General features: G+C 41.8%; 3 protein-coding genes across 5 annotated transcripts in view; 2 read left to right on the plus strand and 1 right to left on the minus strand.

Annotated features, from left to right (window-relative positions):
* The window catches only part of LOC106090968 (uncharacterized), a 44,469-nt gene that overhangs the window by 5,483 nt on the left and 19,232 nt on the right, over positions 1–19,754 (minus strand). Inside the window, exon 1 of one of the 2 annotated variants that reach the window (XM_059370629.1) lies at positions 2,380–2,479. The exons of the other annotated variant lie outside the window; for it this stretch is intronic. The gene's annotated coding sequence lies outside the window, so the exon portion shown is untranslated. Of the gene's footprint in view, positions 1–2,379; positions 2,480–19,754 lie in introns of those variants that run through there. 2 annotated transcript variants of the gene reach the window in all.
* Positions 1,848–17,397, plus strand: LOC106090970 (uncharacterized). Of its 2 annotated transcripts, XR_009398645.1 has the most exons (6): positions 1,848–2,162; positions 2,225–2,313; positions 2,403–2,517; positions 8,586–9,659; positions 9,730–10,191; positions 16,945–17,397. XR_009398645.1 is itself a non-coding variant. In XM_013257340.2 (4 exons), exons 1-4 carry the CDS (start codon positions 2,021–2,023, stop codon positions 8,798–8,800), a joined length of 561 nt encoding a protein of 186 aa, XP_013112794.1. In that variant the 5' UTR covers positions 1,848–2,020; the 3' UTR covers positions 8,801–9,705. The 2 variants fall into 2 exon arrangements, 1 of the variants encoding a protein (XP_013112794.1); XM_013257340.2 differs by lacking the exons at positions 9,730–10,191; positions 16,945–17,397 and having other exon boundaries at positions 8,586–9,705.
* Positions 11,684–16,885, plus strand: LOC131997971 (uncharacterized). Its single transcript, XM_059369914.1, has one exon. It carries the CDS (start codon positions 11,684–11,686, stop codon positions 16,883–16,885), a length of 5,202 nt encoding a protein of 1,733 aa, XP_059225897.1.

A 19,754-nucleotide genomic window follows, 5' to 3' on the forward strand; every position in this document is an offset into this window, starting at 1 on the left:
GCCGCTGGGTGATCACGCCCAAGGACGGGAGTCTGAACTCCGGTATTTTATATCTACGCGTAAAGAACACCAGCTCCGTCTTTCCTGGGTTGGACTTCAAGCCATTTCTGGTAGTCTTTCGCAACAACCTCCTCAGTGACCCTTCCATGATCTCGCTAATCGTTGACAGAAACATGCCTCGGACCAGCTGCACGACGTTGTCCGCTTAAGCGATAATGCTCGTGCCGTCCCCACCGAAATCCATCAGGATTTCATTAATCACGAGATCCCAAAGAAGCGGCGAGAACACTCCTACTTGGGGCGTTCCTCTGGTCACCCGCCTTCGGACCACACTATCTCCCAGGTTTGCATTAATAATCCTGCAATAAAGCATTTTCGCGTGAAGAGCACCATTTCCGTCTTTCCTGAGTTGGTTCTCAACCTATTTCTGGTAGCTTATCGCGACAACCTCCTTAGTGACCCTTCCATGATCTCGCTGATCGTTGACAGAAACCTCCCTCGGACCAGCTACACGGCGTTGCCCGCATTCAAGATAATACTCGTGCCGTCCACACCGAGATCCATCAGGATTTCATTAATCACGAGATCCCATAGAAAAGGCGAGAACACTCCTCCTTGGGGCGTTTCTCTGGTCACCCGCCTTCGGAACACACTATCTCCCAGGTTTGCATTAATAATCCTGCCATAAAGCATATTATTGGTCCACTGGGAGATTATGGGGTGAATCCTCATGCGGTCCAGTGCGGCAACTATCGATCCTATCTCCAGATTATTGAAGGCCCCCTGAATATCGAAGAAGCCCGCCAAAATGTATGGCAGGTTCGCTGGGAAAATCCGCTCAAGCCAGGGCAGGGTGTTTCCAAGGGACTCCTGCGGCAGTACCGGGATAATTTCGTCAGGTCCGGCCGACGAGTTTCAGTTAAATGGACTGTGCCTCTTTCGACAGCCGCAAGGTAACCCCCGTCGAAGGACGGGAGTCTGAATTCCGGTATTTTATATCTGTCTTGGGGCGTTCCTCTGGCCACCCGTCTTCGGACCACACTATCTCCCAAGTTTGCATTAATAATCCTGCGATAAAGCATATTATTGGTCCATTGGGAGATTATGGGGTGAATCCTCATGCGGTCCAGTGCGGCGACTATTGATCCTATCTCCACATTATTGAAGGCCCCCTGAATATCCAAGAAGCCCGAAAGTTTATGGCAGGTTCGCTCGGAAAATCCGCTTAAGCAAGGGCAGGGTGTCCCCAAGGGACTCCTGCAGCAGTACCGGGATAATTCCGCCAGGTCCGACCGACGAGTTTCAGTTAAATGGGATATAATTTGAACCTTGTAGGGGCTGAAGTAGTTAACACGGAGCATCGATTTATATGGCAGCTATATCAAAACCTAAGTCCATATGGGCCATTTGCGATTCCCAACAAGCTGAAAGTTTTAACGTTTCGAACACTATTTTCATTTCTGCATCTAGACAGCATGTCTGAACTATATATGTATGCATTATATGTGGTAGCAGATCGATGTATGGACGGAATGGCAAAACTAGTACGGATACCACCCATTCTATGGTGTTGTGTACAAAAAAAAAACTTTCGAAAATTTCCTAAAAATAAACTATTCGTATGTATCAATTCGTTGCTTGTTTGTCCAAAGTAGTCTGGCAGCAATGTTTAGGCATGGTGATGATCATCATCATTCTCTTAAGTTTTCAACAACACTTCAACTCAGCCACATTGTGGTGAGCGTAAGTTTGTTGTTGCTACGCTTCAATGGCTGAATATGATTTGGACCCAAAACAATGGTGGTCATGCTGAATGCCTGAACTGGAAATAGACTTTGTAGAGAACACTTTTGTCAGTTGCGTTTTGGCCGTCAACGATTTCAAGTCGATTTCGATTCAAAACGACCAAAAAGAAAAAAAAAAAAAACGGTCGGTGGTTTAGGGTAACCTTTGGCGAGTGTTTGTTTTAAGTATTTGTTGAAATAAGAAGTGGTAGCTGAAAGGCTTCAACATCCGCAGTATGAACAGAACCTTGTGCAATGTTATTGCATATCTAAGTGCCATTATTTGCGGTCTGAGTGTCATATTCCTGACTTTTCTACTGGTAGTTGGATTGACTGTGCCGGATGAAGAGCCAGAAAAGCCCGAAGATGAACTTACCAGTGAGTACCATGCATCAAGTCCAAGTGAATTATACCAAGACTTATTGATTTTCTGCATTTAGCCTGGGATTACGTTGCATTCGGCATCGAACTTTTAACCATGGTGGTGATGTTCGTGGCCTCCGTTTTTCTAATCATTGGAATTAAGAGGGTAAGTAAGGGATATGGCCTGCGACCTCAGTGATTCCCCTCTACCACCCAGGTGCCGTCTACTTACTTGTTTTTGTTTTGTTCTTGCAGGAACGCCATGCCTTTGTAGCTCCCTGGGTGTTCATTGTTGCCATCAATGTTGTACTAAGCATTATTCTTTTAATCATGAATCCCGACGAACTCATTGCTGGAATAGTTGGCATTGGTAAGTGGATTGACGTAGTTTTTGTTTTTTTCTCTGCTGTTTGCTTTATTTTTTGGTTATTCAAAATAGAAGATTGTTCATCGTTGTGGGTCCCTTAGATTTTATTCGAATTTCAAATAGGCCATGTGTTGTGACTACAGAATGTGAGCGCCCGAATTGCGATTTGTCTTTTTTTTTTTGCAAGCAAAAATTTCGCTCACACCTACAACTGCCAAATGATGTCATGAGGGATATAGTATTTGATGTGACAAACTTTTGGGCGGCTGGTTAGTGGTTTGAGAACTTGTTTGTGTTTATAATTAAGTTATAAATTAGATTTTGCACAAAACGTTAATGGATCAAAAGATCTCTATTTGTGTATTTCGATTTAGAATGAATCACTTGACCCAGAAGACAAAACAAAATTGCCAATCAGAAGTGGGACAGAAGGAAAACAAAATTTCAAGTTATGTGACAATATTTCAAGTTTAATGAGAATTACTAAAAATGAGTATTCCAACAAAAAGGCGGGCCAAGCCCTGGCAGAGTTCTTCAATACTAACGACCTAATAACACTTAATATTGGGAACACCGCTACCTTTGTTAATAGGATTAGGGAGGAGGTATTAGATGTGATGATATGTTGGGAAAATCTAATCGATGAGGTTCAGGTTTGGAGGGTCTCCATGGAACACTCTTTCTCTAACCATCGCTACATTAGGTTTAGAATAGCACGGTCAGCGCCGAATCCGATAAGCTTCCGGAATAAGTTGAAAACCAACTGGACAAAATTCGGAAAGCTACTCAGAAAAAGTCTTGGGCAAGCTAATTTAGATTGTCTAAGCATAGAAGACATGACGAAAATATCAACAGGATTACGACTGCACTGTTGGGGTCCTTCGAAGATAGTTGTCCTCTTCGGGAAAGGAAATCAGCCCAAGAAAAACCCTGGATGACCGGGGGGATTCGCAATATTGGGAAAGAGGTCCGCAGACTTTTTAACAGAGCACGTCGTAAAAAAGCGGAAGTTTATTGGGATGTGTATTACACACGGCGGAGGCCACCGTAGCGCAGAGGTTTGCATGTCCGCCTATGACGCTGAACGCCTGGGTTCGAATCCTGGCGAGACCATCAGAAAAAAAAACATTTTTTCACCGGTGGTTTTCCCCTCCTAGTGCTGGCTACATTTGTGAGATACTATGCCATGTAAAACTTCTCTCCAAAGAGGTGTCGCACTGCGGCTCGCCCTTCGGACTCGGCTATAAAAAGGAGGCCCCTTATCATTGAGCTTAAACTTGAATCCGACTGCACTCAGTGATATGTGAGAAGTTTGGCCCTGCAAATTGCATTTGTATTACACATGGCTCAAGGTCTACAATAAGATTACCAGAGCGGCAAAACGTGCCTGCTGGAAGCTTTTCTGCGAATAAGTCGATAGCGTTAATGACGCCGCCAAGATAAAATAGTTTCTCTCGAAAACCCATGTCCAAACTGAAGTTTAGTAGACGGTATGGGAGTGAGAGCAAAGACAACGGAGGACCTGTTGAGGCTTTTGATGAAAGCGCATTTTCTATAGGATATGACTAGAGTCACGGAGACACCGGAGTCTTGGAATAATGAGGTTGATCGAAGGTTTATCATAAAGAAATTTATGGTCAAGAAAGCCTTGAGGAGCTTTAAACTATTTAAGTCACCCGGACCTGATGGAATATTTCCGGCGTTACTACAAAAGGAGGCCGGCTATCCGGTGCCTCATCTGGCCACTATCTTTACAGCGTCCCTAGGACTTGCATATACTCCGAAAGCCAGGCAGGAGGCAAGGGTGGTGTTTATACCCAAGCCCGGCAAGGCAAGTTATGATACACCAAAGGCCTACAGAGCCATAAGCCTTACGCCCTTTCTACTCAAAACCATGGAATGTATTGTGGACACCATGATAAAGAGTAGGACATGCAGCGAACTACTTGAATACAAACTTCATGTCTATATCAAGGGAAGGTCGGTGCAGGATAAAATTGAAGAATCCTTCGATGACAAGAAGTACACACTGGCGGTATGCATTGACATCGAGGGGGCTTTTAACAATGTGCGGACCGACACTCTGATCCAATCCTTAGACCAGTACCGGTTATACCCGGTCCTTAGAGACTGGATAAACCATATGCTAAGGAACAGGTGGATAGATTGTGTGTCTCATGGCATAAATATAAGGGAGAAAGTGGCATAGGGCATGCCACAGGGGGCATTTTATCGCCACTCCTATGGGTGACCTATTACCGATGCTGACTGAGGAGGGATTTGAACCCGTCTGCTACGCAGATGATGTTATAATACTTCTAAGGGGTAAGGCTCCGAACCAGCTATGCAGAAGGGCCGAAAGGGTCTTGCATATGACTGTGCTTAAACCAGAGGTCTCAATGTTAACCCAGAGAAGACTGAAATATGCCTGTTCACGAGGAAGACGAAGGTGGGCCAATTTAACCACATTTCCTCAATAAGAAGATTTCGATATCTGACAAATACTTAGGTGATCCTAGACTGGAAACTGAATTGGAAGTGTCATATTCAGGAGCGTACTGAGAAGACTCACAGATGTTGGACACTATGTAACCGGGCCGTACACTTAAAATGGGGCCTGAATCCGAGGATAGTTGACTGGCTCTACAGGAGCGTGGTTAGAACAATACTTACTTACGCCTCAGTAGTTTGAAAAGTGCAACATAAGGACCATACAACAGGTTCAAAGAACATGCTGTCTTGGCATAAGCGGAGCGATGAGGACTACGCCCACTAAGGCACTGGAGGCTATTCTAGATATCCGACTCATTGACATACAGATTAAGTGTGAAGCAGCCACTGCGGCTATGAGACTGAAGGCGATGAGAGAATGGATTGAGGATGGGAGCAGCTCATACCATCGTGGTATAATAAAGGCGACGATAGGAAACCTGGAAGGAAGGGAAGAGGTTTCCGATCGGATATCGGTCGAGTGCGAGGCACTGCTGCCACCGGCACAGTCTTGGATTGACGGAACCCTAGTATTGCCATCTGGGAGATCATGTTACACGGATGGATCAAAGGTAGAGGCGAGAGTGGACCTGGGGGTTTACATTGAGAACCCAGGGACTGAGATCTTTTTTAGACTGCCTGGCCATAATACGGTCCTGCAGGTAGAGATCCGGGCGATCACGGAATGCGTGGAGTGGTGTGGTACTAACGCGAGGAAGTCGAGTGTAAACATCTATATGGACTATAAAATGGCCATCAGGGCAATAACATTCAGGAAGGTAAGGTCCCGAACAGTGTTGCAGTGTAAGAAAGAGATTAATGCCTTCACCGAAGATGGCACAATTCGCATCGTGTGGGTCTCGGGCCATAACGAAGTTAGGGGGAATAAAAGGGAGGACGATTTAACAGTGAAGGCCAGAGGACTGCAGTCAATAAACTTGGTTGACCCGAAAACTTTCGAGTCGATGCAGTCCGATTTAAGGGCTTGGGGGACAAACACTGTGGAACAGCGAAACAGTCGGTAGAACGACGAAAATCCTATGGGGTGATCCGGATCGTGAGAGGACGAGGTTATTACTGAAAGGAAGTAAGAAGGAGGTCAGTATAGCTATCGGTATTATAACAGAACACATAGGACTATGGGCTCACTTATGTAAAATCGCTGCGGCAAGTGATAGCATGTGTAGGGCATGTGGTGAAGATGGTGAGACATTGGAGCATTTCCTTTGTCATGCCCGGCTTTTGCGGCTAAAAGACACCGGTACATGGGTGGGGACACAATACCAGACATGAAACAACTTAGGGGAGTGGTATGGAAAAACATTAAGGATTTTGTTAGTAGCACGGAATTCCTAACTTAAAATTTTCTGTTTTCGTCGAGAGAAGGGTTGTCCAAAATTTTGGGAAGATTTTTGTTGTAGCTACACTTTCATGTGAAGGTGACGATCCTCGTCAAACTCCTGAGTGAGCAAGCTTTTCGGTCCAAAGGACCGATCACCGAGGATACAAGGTGGCCTTTGGTTATTTAAAGCGCCAATAACTCGCCTTGTCATATCGAGCATCATAGGCACTCAGAATTTGTGCAAAAGCCGCTGCTGCCCAGCCTCTCACTGAGACTCTCCGCTTAATACCGCTGATTGTTCGCGACTGATATTGCAGCTGCTATGTATGGAACATTCCACTATCCGCTCCCTGTGGACGCGCCCGTTAGCCTGCAGCTAAGCTTCTCATCACAGCAATGAACACCACACAGATCGGACCTCTATGTTCCAGCCTGTGTGGTACTTACAGATATCCCGCGACGGGGAAGATTGGTCAATAAATGAGCTTGCAGTGGCTCTAGGAGTGAAAATCGGGCGAAACATATATATGAGAGCTATATCTAAATCTGAACTGATTTCTATAAAATTCACCAGTAATGCCGAGAGTCAAAAAAAAATCCTTCCTGTCAAATTTCCACGGAATCGGTTAACAAATGAGCACTTTATTGCAAATTTTTCTCAAAATCGGGAGCTGTACCTTAATCTGAACCGATTTCGACCAAACTCTACACATATTGTGATAGTCGTCAAGGAAATCGTTGTCCAATAATTTGGGAAGATTGGTCAATAAATACGCTTGCAGTGGCTCTAGGAGTGAAAATCGGCCGATACATATATGTGAGAGCTATATCTTAATCTGAACCGATTTCTATAAAATTCACCTGCAATGCCGAGAGTCCAAAAAATCCTTCCTGTAAAATTGCTACCGAAACGGTTAACAAATGAGAACTTTATTGCAAATTTTTCTCAAAATCGGACGAACATATATACGGGAGCTATACCTAAATCTAAACCGATTTCGACCAAACTCTACACACGTTGTGGTAGTTGTCGAGAAAATCGTTGTCCAAAAATTCGGGAAGATTGCTAAATAAATGCGCTTCCAGTGACTCTAGGAGTGAAAAGCGGGCGATACATATAGGTGAGAGCTATATCCATATCGGACCATAGTTACATATAGCTGCCATATAGACCGATATGCCGGTTTAAGCCTGTAACAGGCGCATTTATTATCCGATTTCGCTGAAATTAGATACGGTCAGTTGCTTTAAGCTTCCCGACATTCGACCTAAATATGATTCAGATCGGACTATATTTAGATATAGCTGCCACATAGGGTCTTAGGGTCTTAAGCCCATAAAAACCGCTATTATAACCCGATCTCGCTGAAATTTGAAATGGTCAGTTTTTATAAGCCTCCCAACATTCAAATCAAATATAGTAGAGATCGGACTATATTTAGATATAGCTGCCATATAAGCCGATCTGCCGATTTAGGGTCTTTAGCCCATACAAGTCGGAATTATTACCCGATTTCCCTTACATTTGAAATGGTGAGTTATTCTAGGCCGCCCAACATCTGACTGAAATTTGGTTAGGGTCGAACTATGTTTCGATTTGGCTGCCATATAGACGAATCTGCCGATTAAGGGTCTTGAGCCCATAAAAGCCGCATTTATTACCCGATTTCGCTGAAATTTTCATCAAGCCTCCCGTCATCCAACTAGCATATGGTCCAGATCCGACTAATTTGGATATAGCTGCCATATAGACCGACCTTCCAGTTTAAGGCCTTAATCCCATAAAACGCAGATTTGTTGCCAGATTTCGCTGCAACTGGGACTAGTATAAGAGTTAAAGGGACCTGAATCAAATATGATCCAGACCTGCCCTGATTTGCATATCACAAATGATATGGTAAAGGATTTATCCATGGTGGTGGTTATCAAAAGTTCGGCACGTTCGAACTTTATGCGTTTTCATTTGGTTTTTGTGTAGTGTGGTATATTTCAAAGCTGCAATGCTTTCTACAGAAGGGCGGACAGACGGACATCTGTAAACCGATTCAAAATGAAATGTCTTGTCGCTCTCACTGCTATATTTACAGAGTTTATGAGTATGTGTGTGTGTGTGTGTTTGTTTACGATTGGTTTTTGCATGCCATTATCATTTAGAAAATTTTAATTTTGTTACAACTGCAATATGTTTAATCATTTCTATACATTATTCAATGTTATTTTCTACCTTTTCTCTCTACAGTGCTTCAAGTTGCCTTCTGGTATCCCATATTCAGTTTGTATCGTGAATTCCGTAATGCACCAAGACAACAAAGTGTTGCCTACAATGCCTGCCCCACAAATGTGCCCGGTGGTGGTAACCAATACCCACAATATCCCCAATACCCACAGACCAATGTCTACAATACCCAAGCCCAGCCAGTCTATCCCAACCTAACAAATTATCAACAAAAGTAATAAAAAAATCAACACCCTAAGAGCAACTAACCAAAAAGTTAAAAAAAAAAAACAAAACCTAAAAAATGACGTCATGATGATTGTGGAGCAACAACACATTAAACAAGCCGGCCCACTCAACAAAGGGGAGACAGCGCTTAGCCGCATAAACCGCGAACGAACAAATGTATATTAAAATAACCATTTACCAAAGCTCCCCCCTGGTCATGTCTAACTCATCCAGAGGTCAGAGAGATTAAAATAGAGTAGAATTCAAAACGAAATAAGAAAAAAAGAGAAGTTAAAATCCACAAGTGTTTTGCATTTTGTTGTTCTTGTACTCAAGCTTGTTCTATATTAGCAGACCACAGAGGCGACCACACAAACACACGATGAGGCTTCAGAAGGAATTTCCTTCTTTTGTTTTCTAATAAATTGCCAATAACACCAACAACAACAACAATACCAAAAGCAAAAATAAACATGACAAAAAAGTCTACCGCGTAGATTCTTTGTTTTTGCATTTGCATTTGTCTACCTCAGTCATTGTTTTTGCGAGAGTATTTGTTGAAGCGAGTTCAACAAGTTTGTAGTATAAACCTTCCTTGACTTACCACAGAATGCCCGCTCACGAAGAGCACTAATGGATACGTTTCAAAAATTACATTTAAGCTATCTCATTCTCAAACATTCACTCATTTCTCAATTACTCAATACTATTGCACTCCTCTAGTTATTACATTATCGTTCTAATTGGTTTTTTTTTACAACATCTCCCTGAGCATTAATTTGTTTCACATAAGAACCGTTGTAAGAAACTTGGAGTCTACCCTGAATTCAAAGGAAAGTGTGCAACCAGTCAAGTGTATCGCTTTGAAAAGTTAAGCCAAATCTTTGTATAATAAAGCACATTGAAATCTACAAAAGCACTTTTTTATTTCAATAATAAGGCTTCAGCTACAAGGTCAACTCCGTAGTATTACGACAACTCCCGTGCCTCATAGTGGAGTTAAGCGATCCTCTGATCTCATTAGCAGAATCCTGATTCTGCTTCCAAAGCCCTTTGGGTCAACTTACAAAGGCAATTCAACATGGTCCATTCGAGCCTCTTAATCTGATATTAGGAGAAGGTGAAACCAACCGACAGCAAATACAAAACAACAGAAAGCAGTCAGCAAATTCTACGAAAAGACAACATAGAAGGCGGTCACCAGTTCCACCAACTTCATCAGTTTTTTCGGGAAGACAACGCCATCAACTTCTAAGAGGAAGATTTAAATAGAACACGTCCGTAGTTTCTCTGCCAGGATCAACTTCTACAAGAAAGCAACACCTACAAGGAAAACCTGGTTTGGAACATAGCTTCAACCGACAAGAGATGACTTGTTTCAATATAGTAAGGAATAGAAGCGGTAAGTATATGCAGGTGATTGTGTGGTTTTTGTAAGTGATCAAGTGGAGAAAAAGACGAAGATAGGAGTAACAGTGCAACAACACGACTTTAGTACCGGAGTCGTAATGCAAATCAAAAAGAACAACCAAGACTAAACAAATCGAAAATCTATCAATAAAAATTGTGTTAAAAAAAAAAAAAAAATATATATATCGGAAGGATTTTAATTATTAATTTTATACCTAACATTTATAAGTAAAACAGATGAAAATGAAAATAAAAAAATAAACGCTCCCGTAGTGAAGAACCGCGTTATCATTACATTAACAACACAAACGTTCTCACTATTTTACAAAACGTCATTCTCTCCCAAGATTCCAATCGGGACAACAAAAGAAACCCGAGTGATCGTAATTGCCAGATATGAAACATTCAACTTTTTGAAAGATTACAGACAAATCGTACAAACAATTCCAAATTTCAAAGCAACCAGCTTTTAGATACTACTGCGATGACAGATGTATGAACACATCCAACGAAGGAGACAAACGTCAAAAAAGAAAAAGACATTTAAAGTAGTAGCTCAAAAGAAATATAATATGACAAAAGGTGGTGATAAAAATGGGAAAATTAATAGTTATACAAACGAAGTTTCGATCAGCGAGAAATAAGATTTAATCGGTAATAAACGCCTGCAAAAAGTAAAAAAAAAAGAGCTCCAATAAACGGTAGCAAATTCTGTTGACCTCCCGTCTAGTGCAAAATTTTGTTATTTTCCCAAATTAATTGCAAACAATAATGTATTAAACAACGATAACAAATAAAAAGAGTTTACAAGAAGGAGGCCTTTACTGCCCCGTGGGAAAAAAAAAAAAAGAATCTTGCTGTGGAAATAAGAATTAATGTTTGCATATCGTATTGGTGAAAAAATTATTGATTAACAAAACGATCCTCATTTGGTTATGTGCGATCACTCTTAAAAATAGAGAAGAAATTAACTGTAAAGTGGGAGTTAGCAAGTAGTGGAAAAAAAAAAAACAACAACAACATATACAACAAGCAAGAAGTCAGAGATTATTAACGCTGCCAGCGCTGCAGCTCCTACGATATTCATTTCCCAAGTAATGGTTGTAAACTGGGGTAAGTCAAGCTTTTTTATTATTATCACCAAGCAGACATAAACAACTGATAGCGAACTCTTGCTCTTGTCACTGAACACCCTCTCCCATTTTCGTCACAACAGCCGTCCAATAAATTTTTCAACTTACATTTCGTTATACATGTATCTAGATATAGTACAGAAAACGTCGTAGGCATTGCAAAGATACATTGGGAGACGGGGTTGCCATCAATCATAGAAAGAGAAAATTTACCCGGGAAAAACTTATTATTTTTCATTTAATAAGCAACATACGTTGGACATTTATAACAAAAAAAATATATTCAAAAATACACAAAAATATTCAAATACTTTCGAATAGGAAAACCCAACACAAAAATTTCTATTCATAATGGCCGCGCGTCGAAAGTTTTTATTTGATCTAGATCAACTTATAACGTTTTGCTCAAAATTCGAATCCCAAAAACCAGAAACATTCACCGTACAATTATTGGAAATAAAAGATCTCGAGTTGGAGCGGAGGTGGTCTCAATTAGTATCTAGTTATGAAACACTGGTCTTAGAAGATGAAAAAGAAGTACACGATTATAACGACCAGTACGGTGTTAAATTTGAAGAAGCTAGTTGTATGTACCAAAAATGCAAAGAAGGCACGATGATTCTAATTTGCGCCAAGAGCCAAAAAGCACTTAGTGTAGAACTACCACCACAACAACATGTCCCTTCACTAAAATTACCCCCATGCGACACTCCACTTTTTGAGGGGGGATACTCTCAATGGCCAGCATTTAGGGATATTTTTTCTGCGGTATTTGGCAAACACCCTAGTTTGTCCCCGGCTCAAAAGCTGTACCACCTGCGTGGTAAAACACGAGGTGAGGCTTACGACATCGTCAAGAAATTTGAGCTCACAGACGCGAATTTCAATTTAGCTTGGGAGGCATTGATTAATAGGTACGAAAACAGACGGATTTTAGTAAATCAGCAGATGAAAAAGCTATTTTCTATTCAATTCGCCCAAAACGAAAATCCTAAGTCCATCAGACAAATTCTGAGTTCCATTACTGATAGTTTGGCGATATTTAGGTCATATGGAATTGCAGTAGAAAATTGGGATCCAATACTGATTCACATAGCCTCGTCCAAAATCCCTGATAATACTCTACGAGCATGGGAGGACTCCTTAGATGATCATAAGGAATTGCCTTCGTGGTCTCAAATGGAGAAATTTTTGTCTAAAAGAATAGAGAAGCTGGAGACAATCATTGACTTTCGTAAGCCGAACTCCAGGGAAACGTATAATTCAAAGGCAAACTCCTTTCAAGTTTCCGAGACGGAGAACCAAACCAAGCCCTTTTGCAAAACATGCAATCAATATCATTCGCTGATGGTATGCCAAAACTTTAAATCTTTAGCGCCACAGGATCGCATTCAATACGCCATGGAAAACAAATTGTGTTTGAACTGCCTTTCACAAAAACATTTTAAACCAAATTGCACCAGCAGGAGATCGTGTTCTATCTGCAACAAAAAGCACCACACAATGCTTCACCTCGAGTCTAAAAGTACAAATTCGTTAGATACTTCTCAGAATTACGAAACGATAGATACGACTTCACAAGATGTTCCTACCACATCAAGACAGTCCAATGAAAACTCATTTTTGAACACCACCATAGCCAATTATGAAATAAACACGCTGTTCTCGCAGAATGAAGGTACTACTATTCTTCCGACTGCTCGAATTCATTTAGAACACGGTGGAGAACTATTCACAGTCCGGGCACTGTTAGATACCGGATCGGAGAAAAGCTTCATAGCCAAGCGCATTCAGCAGAAACTGATGATTCCTTTGGAAAAGCACAACTCCCAAATTTCCGGACTGGGAGGCACTATAGTAAGCAGCTGCAAGGGAAAATGTTTGCTAACGTTAAAATCTACTTATTCCGACTTTAGAATTCAAGTTAAAGCACTAGTAGTGTCAAGTCTAGCTCACTTTTTGCCTTCGCGACCCATTAGATCTACACTTATCCAGCAAGTACAACATTTGAGTCTCGCAGATCCTTTTTTCTATAAACAAGCACCAATAGAAATGATAATTGGAAGCGATTATCTTCCCTTCATTAACAAAACCGGAATGACTGTACAAATTGGGAATGGCATCGAAGCTCGAGAGTCTCAGTTTGGGTGGTACTTATCAGGACCCACAGAATCCGAGTACATTAAGACATTCTCAACCCTTGCGACTGCTTCAGACAATGCAGCTCTACAAGAACAGCTGAAAAGATTCTGGGAGTTGGAGGAGGTTGGAAAGCCAAAGCCTACATCAGATGCTGACATCTGGTGTGAAAACTTCTACAAATCCACAACGTATCGAGATCAAGAAGGTCGATACGTAGTTCGACTACCTTTCATACAGGAATTTCCTGACGAAAAATTCCTTGGGTCTTCGAGACATATGGCATTCGCCCAGTACTGCAGAATGGAGAAACATTTAAGCAAAAATCAAGAACTAAAATATGAATACGACAAAGTTCTCAGAGAATATATTGCGTTAGAACACATGGTCCCTGCAAAGCCGAAAGAAGAAAAATCACCAAAGGTCCACAACTACTTCTTGCCCCACCATGCCGTCATCCGGCCAGAAAGTAAATCTACCAAAGTACGCGTGGTGTTCAACGCCTCTAAAAAGACTACCTCTGGACTATCATTAAATGACGTTTTGCATGCTGGGCCAATCTTACAACAAGACTTAATGAAAGTTCTTCTCAACTGGCGATATTATCGGTACGTATTTAACGGTGACATCCAAAAGATGTACCGTCAGATATGGATCCATGAAGACGATCAGCAATACCAACAAATTCTATTTCGTACTTTCAAAGACAAAGCAGTGGAGGTCTTTCGCTTAAAAACAGTTACATTTGGCGTGAATGCGGCACCCTTTCTCGCCATTCGTACTCTTTTGGAGCTAAGCAAAGATTGTAAGAATCTATACCCCAAAGCCTCAAACATATTACAAAATGAGATCTATGTAGACGATGTCTTGTCAGGCGCTCATTCCCTCGAGGAAGCCAAAGTTAAACAAGAACAACTCGTTAGATCCCTTTCTTCTGCGGGATTTTCATTAAAAAAACTCACAGCAAACAATAAGATTCTGTTAGAAAGCTGGCCCCGCGAAGATCTTCTTAGCGAAGAATTCCTGAATATCGAAGATCAAAGTTCTATTAAAACTTTAGGCGTTCGGTGGAACGCGATGGCCGATTTCTTCTATTATACAGTTGAACCTATCGAAATTGATCAGTTCACTTCGAAAAGGAAAATACTATCCACCATAGCGAAGCTATTCGATCCACTTGGTTGGTTGGGCCCAACTATAGTCATCGCAAAAATGCTAATGCAAGACCTATGGGAAGAAAGGCTAGGATGGGACGAAAGTGTACCAGCGCCCATCCTTCAACGCTGGTCATCCTTTGTTGAAAATTTACAACATGTATCAGACATACAAATTAAAAGATGGATTCAATTCTCGCCTCAAGCGTCAATTCAAATTCATGGGTTTAGTGACGCCTCAGAGAAGGCGTATTGTGCAGCGGTATACATCCGAGTTGTTCATCCAGATGGCGACATTTATTCAAACCTATTAGTCTCCAAAACAAAAGTGGCGCCCTTAAAAAGAACCACGATCCCTAAATTAGAACTATGTGGAGCAGACTTGCTAACGAAATTAATCAAAAGTATATCAAATGACGTACAGATAGAACACAAATTATTTCTTTGGACGGACTCATCCATTGTCCTTGGATGGCTACAAAAGTCCCCACAGACAGTAAAGACCTTCGTGGCCAATAGGATTAGTGACATATTAAGCGTGGTAGATATAAGTCAGTGGAATTACGTAAAAACTGACGAAAATCCAGCTGATCTTGGTTCACGAGGGTGCGCTCCTCGAGATTTGTCGACATGCCAACTTTGGTGGCATGGGCCTTCGTGGCTGTCTCAACCGCACCAGCACTGGCCAAAACCACGAACATTTGAGCCTACAGATCTCGAAGCGAAACGAGTCTGCAGTTATCACACCTCAGAAAACGCAGAAGAAATTATTTCCAGGTTCTCATCATTCAATCGATGTCTTAGAGTTATATGCTATATCTTCAGATTTTACCAGTCATCGAAAAGGAAAGAAACATTTTCAAGTACACTCTTACGGCACGACGAGATTGATTTCGTGAAACGTCGTCTAATCCACTTATCACAAAAAGTCGCGTTTCCAAGAGAACTTGAAGCTCTGTGCGAGAAAAAGCCAATTAGCAAGAAAAGCAAAATTCTCGCGATTAATCCAGTTATCGACGATACCGGTCTATTGAGAGTAGGCGGCAGGCTAACGAATTGTGGTCTTAGCTATGAAGAAATTCATCCAATCATTCTACCTGAAAAATCGAAATTGGCTGAACTTATGATAAAATTCACCCATCGTATCCTTTTGCACGCTGAGCATCACACCATGCTCCGAGCAATTCGCCAAGGCTTTTATATCCCTCGAGTTAAAAATATTATCCGCCAATGTATTCGTAATTGTAAACCATGTACTATCGTCAAGCATCGTTTCCAAAATCAGATAATGGCATCGCTTCCACCTGAGCGCGTCCAATTCTCCTTGCCTTTTACGTTTACCGGTGTCGATTTTGCGGGACCTTTCAATATTCGAGCATCGAAAGTCCGAAATTCAAAAACGTTGAAAGGATATGCAGCCGTATTTGTGTGCTTCTCCACTAAGGCCGTCCACTTGGAGACTTGCTCGGAATTATCCTCCGAAGCATTTATCGCGACGTTTTCCCGCTTTACCGGAAGGCGAGGTCTTCCAAAGACAATTTTTTCCGACAATGGAAGGAACTTTGTCGGTGCAAGCTATAAGCTTCTAAAAGAACACCATGAATTCTTAAAATCTGCCGAACAATCTCTGGTTGAAAAGTATGCTACTCATGGTTTTAACTGGTCCTTCATTCCACCCTACGCACCGCACATGGGCGGATTATGGGAAGCGGCCGTTAAAAGCATGAAAACCCATTTAAAAAAAGTTGCCGCTTCTCATACACTAACATTCGAGGAACTTACAACACTTTTGATAATGGTCGAATCAATATTAAACTCCCGTCCCTTATCGCCTATATCCGGAAATCCTAATGAGCTAAACCCATTAACTCCGGGCCACTTTCTTCGCGGTGCACCAATTATCGTCGAGCCCTCTCAAAACATTGCACAAGACAACATTTCACTGTTAAATCGTTGGGAACGGCTAAAGGCACTGCAACAAATTTTCGCGCGACGATGGAAGACGGAGTATATTACTGAATTACAACGTCGCATTAAATGGAAAACCACAAAAAATAATATTAAAATCAATGATTTTGTTGTGATTAAAGACGAGTTACTACCCCCTACCGACTGGAGGCTTGGAAGAGTCACAAAAGTTCACTATGGCTCCGACAACAACGTCAGAGTAGCCGAAATATTGACACAAAGTGGAACCATCACTCGACCAATCGTTAAGCTATGTGTTTTACCGACTCAAAACACTACGCCAACTGAATGATCACTTATAATATACCATTTATTCACTTGTATATGCTCCTTTCTATTCTTTACTTTCAGATCGTCAATGCCAGTCGCTACCATTACCTAGTGCAGTGAATACCCACGACACTGTTGATTTGAAGGAGAGGCCTCACATTGAGGCGGGAATATGTTGAAGCGAGTTCAACAAGTTTGTAGTATAAACCTTCCTTGACTTACCACAGAATGCCCGCTCACGAAGAGCACTAATGGATACGTTTCAAAAATTACATTTAAGCTATCTCATTCTCAAACATTCACTCATTTCTCAATTACTCAATACTATTGCACTCCTCTAGTTATTACATTATCGTTCTAATTGGTTTTTTTTTACAACATCTCCCTGAGCATTAATTTGTTTCACATAAGAACCGTTGTAAGAAACTTGGAGTCTACCCTGAATTCAAAGGAAAGTGTGCAACCAGTCAAGTGTATCGCTTTGAAAAGTTAAGCCAAATCTTTGTATAATAAAGCACATTGAAATCTACAAAAGCACTTTTTTATTTCAATAATAAGGCTTCAGCTACAAGGTCAACTCCGTAGTATTACGACAACTCCCGTGCCTCATAGTGGAGTTAAGCGATCCTCTGATCTCATTAGCAGAATCCTGATTCTGCTTCCAAAGCCCTTTGGGTCAACTTACAAAGGCAATTCAACAGTATTTGTTTCCGAATGGTACTCAATTGCATTTTATTTATAATAAAAACAAAAATATAAATTTATGTGTTTTGTGTATTTGTTTTTTTTTTTTTTTTTGAAAGAAAGAAAGATGTTTTAATAAATGTTTGTTTAATATGTTTCCAGAAAAAAATAAGGGCAAATCTTTTAATTTGGTGCGTACTGTTCACTGCTAACGTGAGAGTAGGTATAAACAAAACCAGAATTTCTGAAAAAGGTTCATGAATTTTTACATTTAGGGTAGGTGCTCCTTAGTTCGGCATGTACCAGTAGTCGGCACTTTTGTTTTTTAAACTCTTTCAGGGACTAAAGATGTCAAATTGGTAGAGGGGTTTATATGGCAGCTATATCAGGTTATGGACTGATTTGGACCGTATTTGGCACAGTTTTTGAAAGTTGTAATAGAACACCGCATGGAAAATTTCAACTAAATCGGACAAAAAATTGCGGCTTGTTAGGACTCACGGACCGTTGGGTGGAGCGGAAGTATTGTTATTTCACTCCTCAAGAATTTTCCTATAACTCGTAATAGATCATTATTTTTGGAAGAAAAATTTAAGTCACTCAAGGATAGCTGCGAAAGAGGTATCCATTAGGCGGTTGATGATCTGCGTCTGTTTCCAATGGAGCGGCAGATCTAGAGCCCGGTAGGCTTAGAATGGACTCCAAAGACCCAACAAATGCGGTGGTACTATCAGGCCGTAGCATCTTGCCTACTACTGAAACCTCGACTGGTGGAGCGGCTGCTCCAGGTTCACTAGCCGGCAGACGACTGGTCAGCAGGGGCTTTTGACGAATGCACCTGGTTGGAGTCTAAAGGACAAGGCCGAACCTATTCCTTCTTCGTATGCCTATAATTTGCCTAGGCCATCGGCCTTCCCCGGCAAACCAACTCGATCTTTAAGAGGTTGGAATAATAGAAGCCGCATCGCTCTTAGTTTCATTGAGAGTCTTGGTGCGAATGTTCCTAAGACTCTCACTGATAGGAAGAGAGATTCCCTAAATCGGGCTCGGGAATTCGCTGCACAGGCTACCCCAAAGACTACACGTCTAGATTCGGAAACTGCACCGCAGTCAGCCAAAAGGCTACGGTCAGCTGGAAGGCATCCCATGTCTAAAAGAACTAGGGCGAACAACAGTAAGATGGGTCCAAGAACCTTTGCTAATGTCCCTAGGGACAGTTTGGTGATGGCAATTGTCGACAAGGGAGAAGAACAGATCGGCATACCTAGGAATAATTGGAGTGGGATAGTCAATGGACTGTCCTGGGTCTCCTGGGTCCAGTTTGTGACTATACAGGCTGGTATCGAGGCCGATACAGACTATTTGCTTTCGGGGATAAACGCTCAATTGAAATGTGTAGTTGTGCGCTAAAAAAGATTGGTGAGATCTGGTCAGGGGCATCACAAGATTTAGTCAAGAAGGAAGGTATTCCTTCTATACCAATGACGCATGCTTGGATACCAAGGATTCCCTCAGATCCTGAAGCGATACTTGGAAGACCAAGGAATGTAATCCCAATCTTTCAACTAACGACTGGAAGATTGGTAGATTGGATGAGGCTGATGGTGATCGGAGACATGCAGTACTAAACTCCGGCTGTCTCGCAGACCTCAACAAGTCTGAAGGGGTTGTATCCTACGGATTCAACAAGTTGTAACTGAAGATCTATAGAAGCGATGGGGTTGGGGAATCAGAAGACGACTCAGCAGTTGTTTCTGAACACTTGCCCGAGAAACTATCGACCACATCACTAAAGCCTGGCGGATTGCAGGGAACTGAAAATCTCCCTGCTACAATCGAGACAGGAGGGGATGGCATCGAAACGGGACCTGACGAGCCCTGTGTGGGTGGGTCACAAAGATGGACTGGGCTGAAAGTGCGCGCCAGCGAGGAAGCACGAAACTTGGAAAGTACTTCGACAGCAGCAGTTAGTGAATAATCTGAGGATAAATCGTCCACACCGCAAGTGCCCAGTGTCCTCAGGAAGAATGGTTCCACAGGTTTCTCACCTGCCCCTGGATTGGGATAAATTTCGGCACAATTTCTGCACCACTAATTCTTTTAGACTAGAAAAGGAAGTCGAAACTACGGAGGATATATACATAGTGGTCAAGCGGATCACGAAGGCCCAGAACGACTCTCTTATGTCAGCATGCCCTAGTGCCAAG

The sequence above is a fragment of the Stomoxys calcitrans genome, chromosome 5, assembly GCF_963082655.1.
Source record: "Stomoxys calcitrans chromosome 5, idStoCalc2.1, whole genome shotgun sequence".
Taxonomy (NCBI): Eukaryota; Metazoa; Arthropoda; class Insecta; order Diptera; family Muscidae; genus Stomoxys; species Stomoxys calcitrans.

Coding starts and splice junctions, on each gene's coding strand:
- LOC131997971 (XM_059369914.1), top strand. CDS start 11,684: ATGGCCGCGCGTCGAAAGTTTTTATTTGATCTAGATCAACTTATAACG.
- LOC106090970 (XM_013257340.2), top strand. CDS start 2,021: ATGAACAGAACCTTGTGCAATGTTATTGCATATCTAAGTGCCATTATT. Junction 2,163..2,224: donor GCCCGAAGATGAACTTACCA/GTGAGTACCATG, acceptor TTCTGCATTTAG/CCTGGGATTACGTTGCATTC. Junction 2,518..8,585: donor TGCTGGAATAGTTGGCATTG/GTAAGTGGATTG, acceptor TTCTCTCTACAG/TGCTTCAAGTTGCCTTCTGG.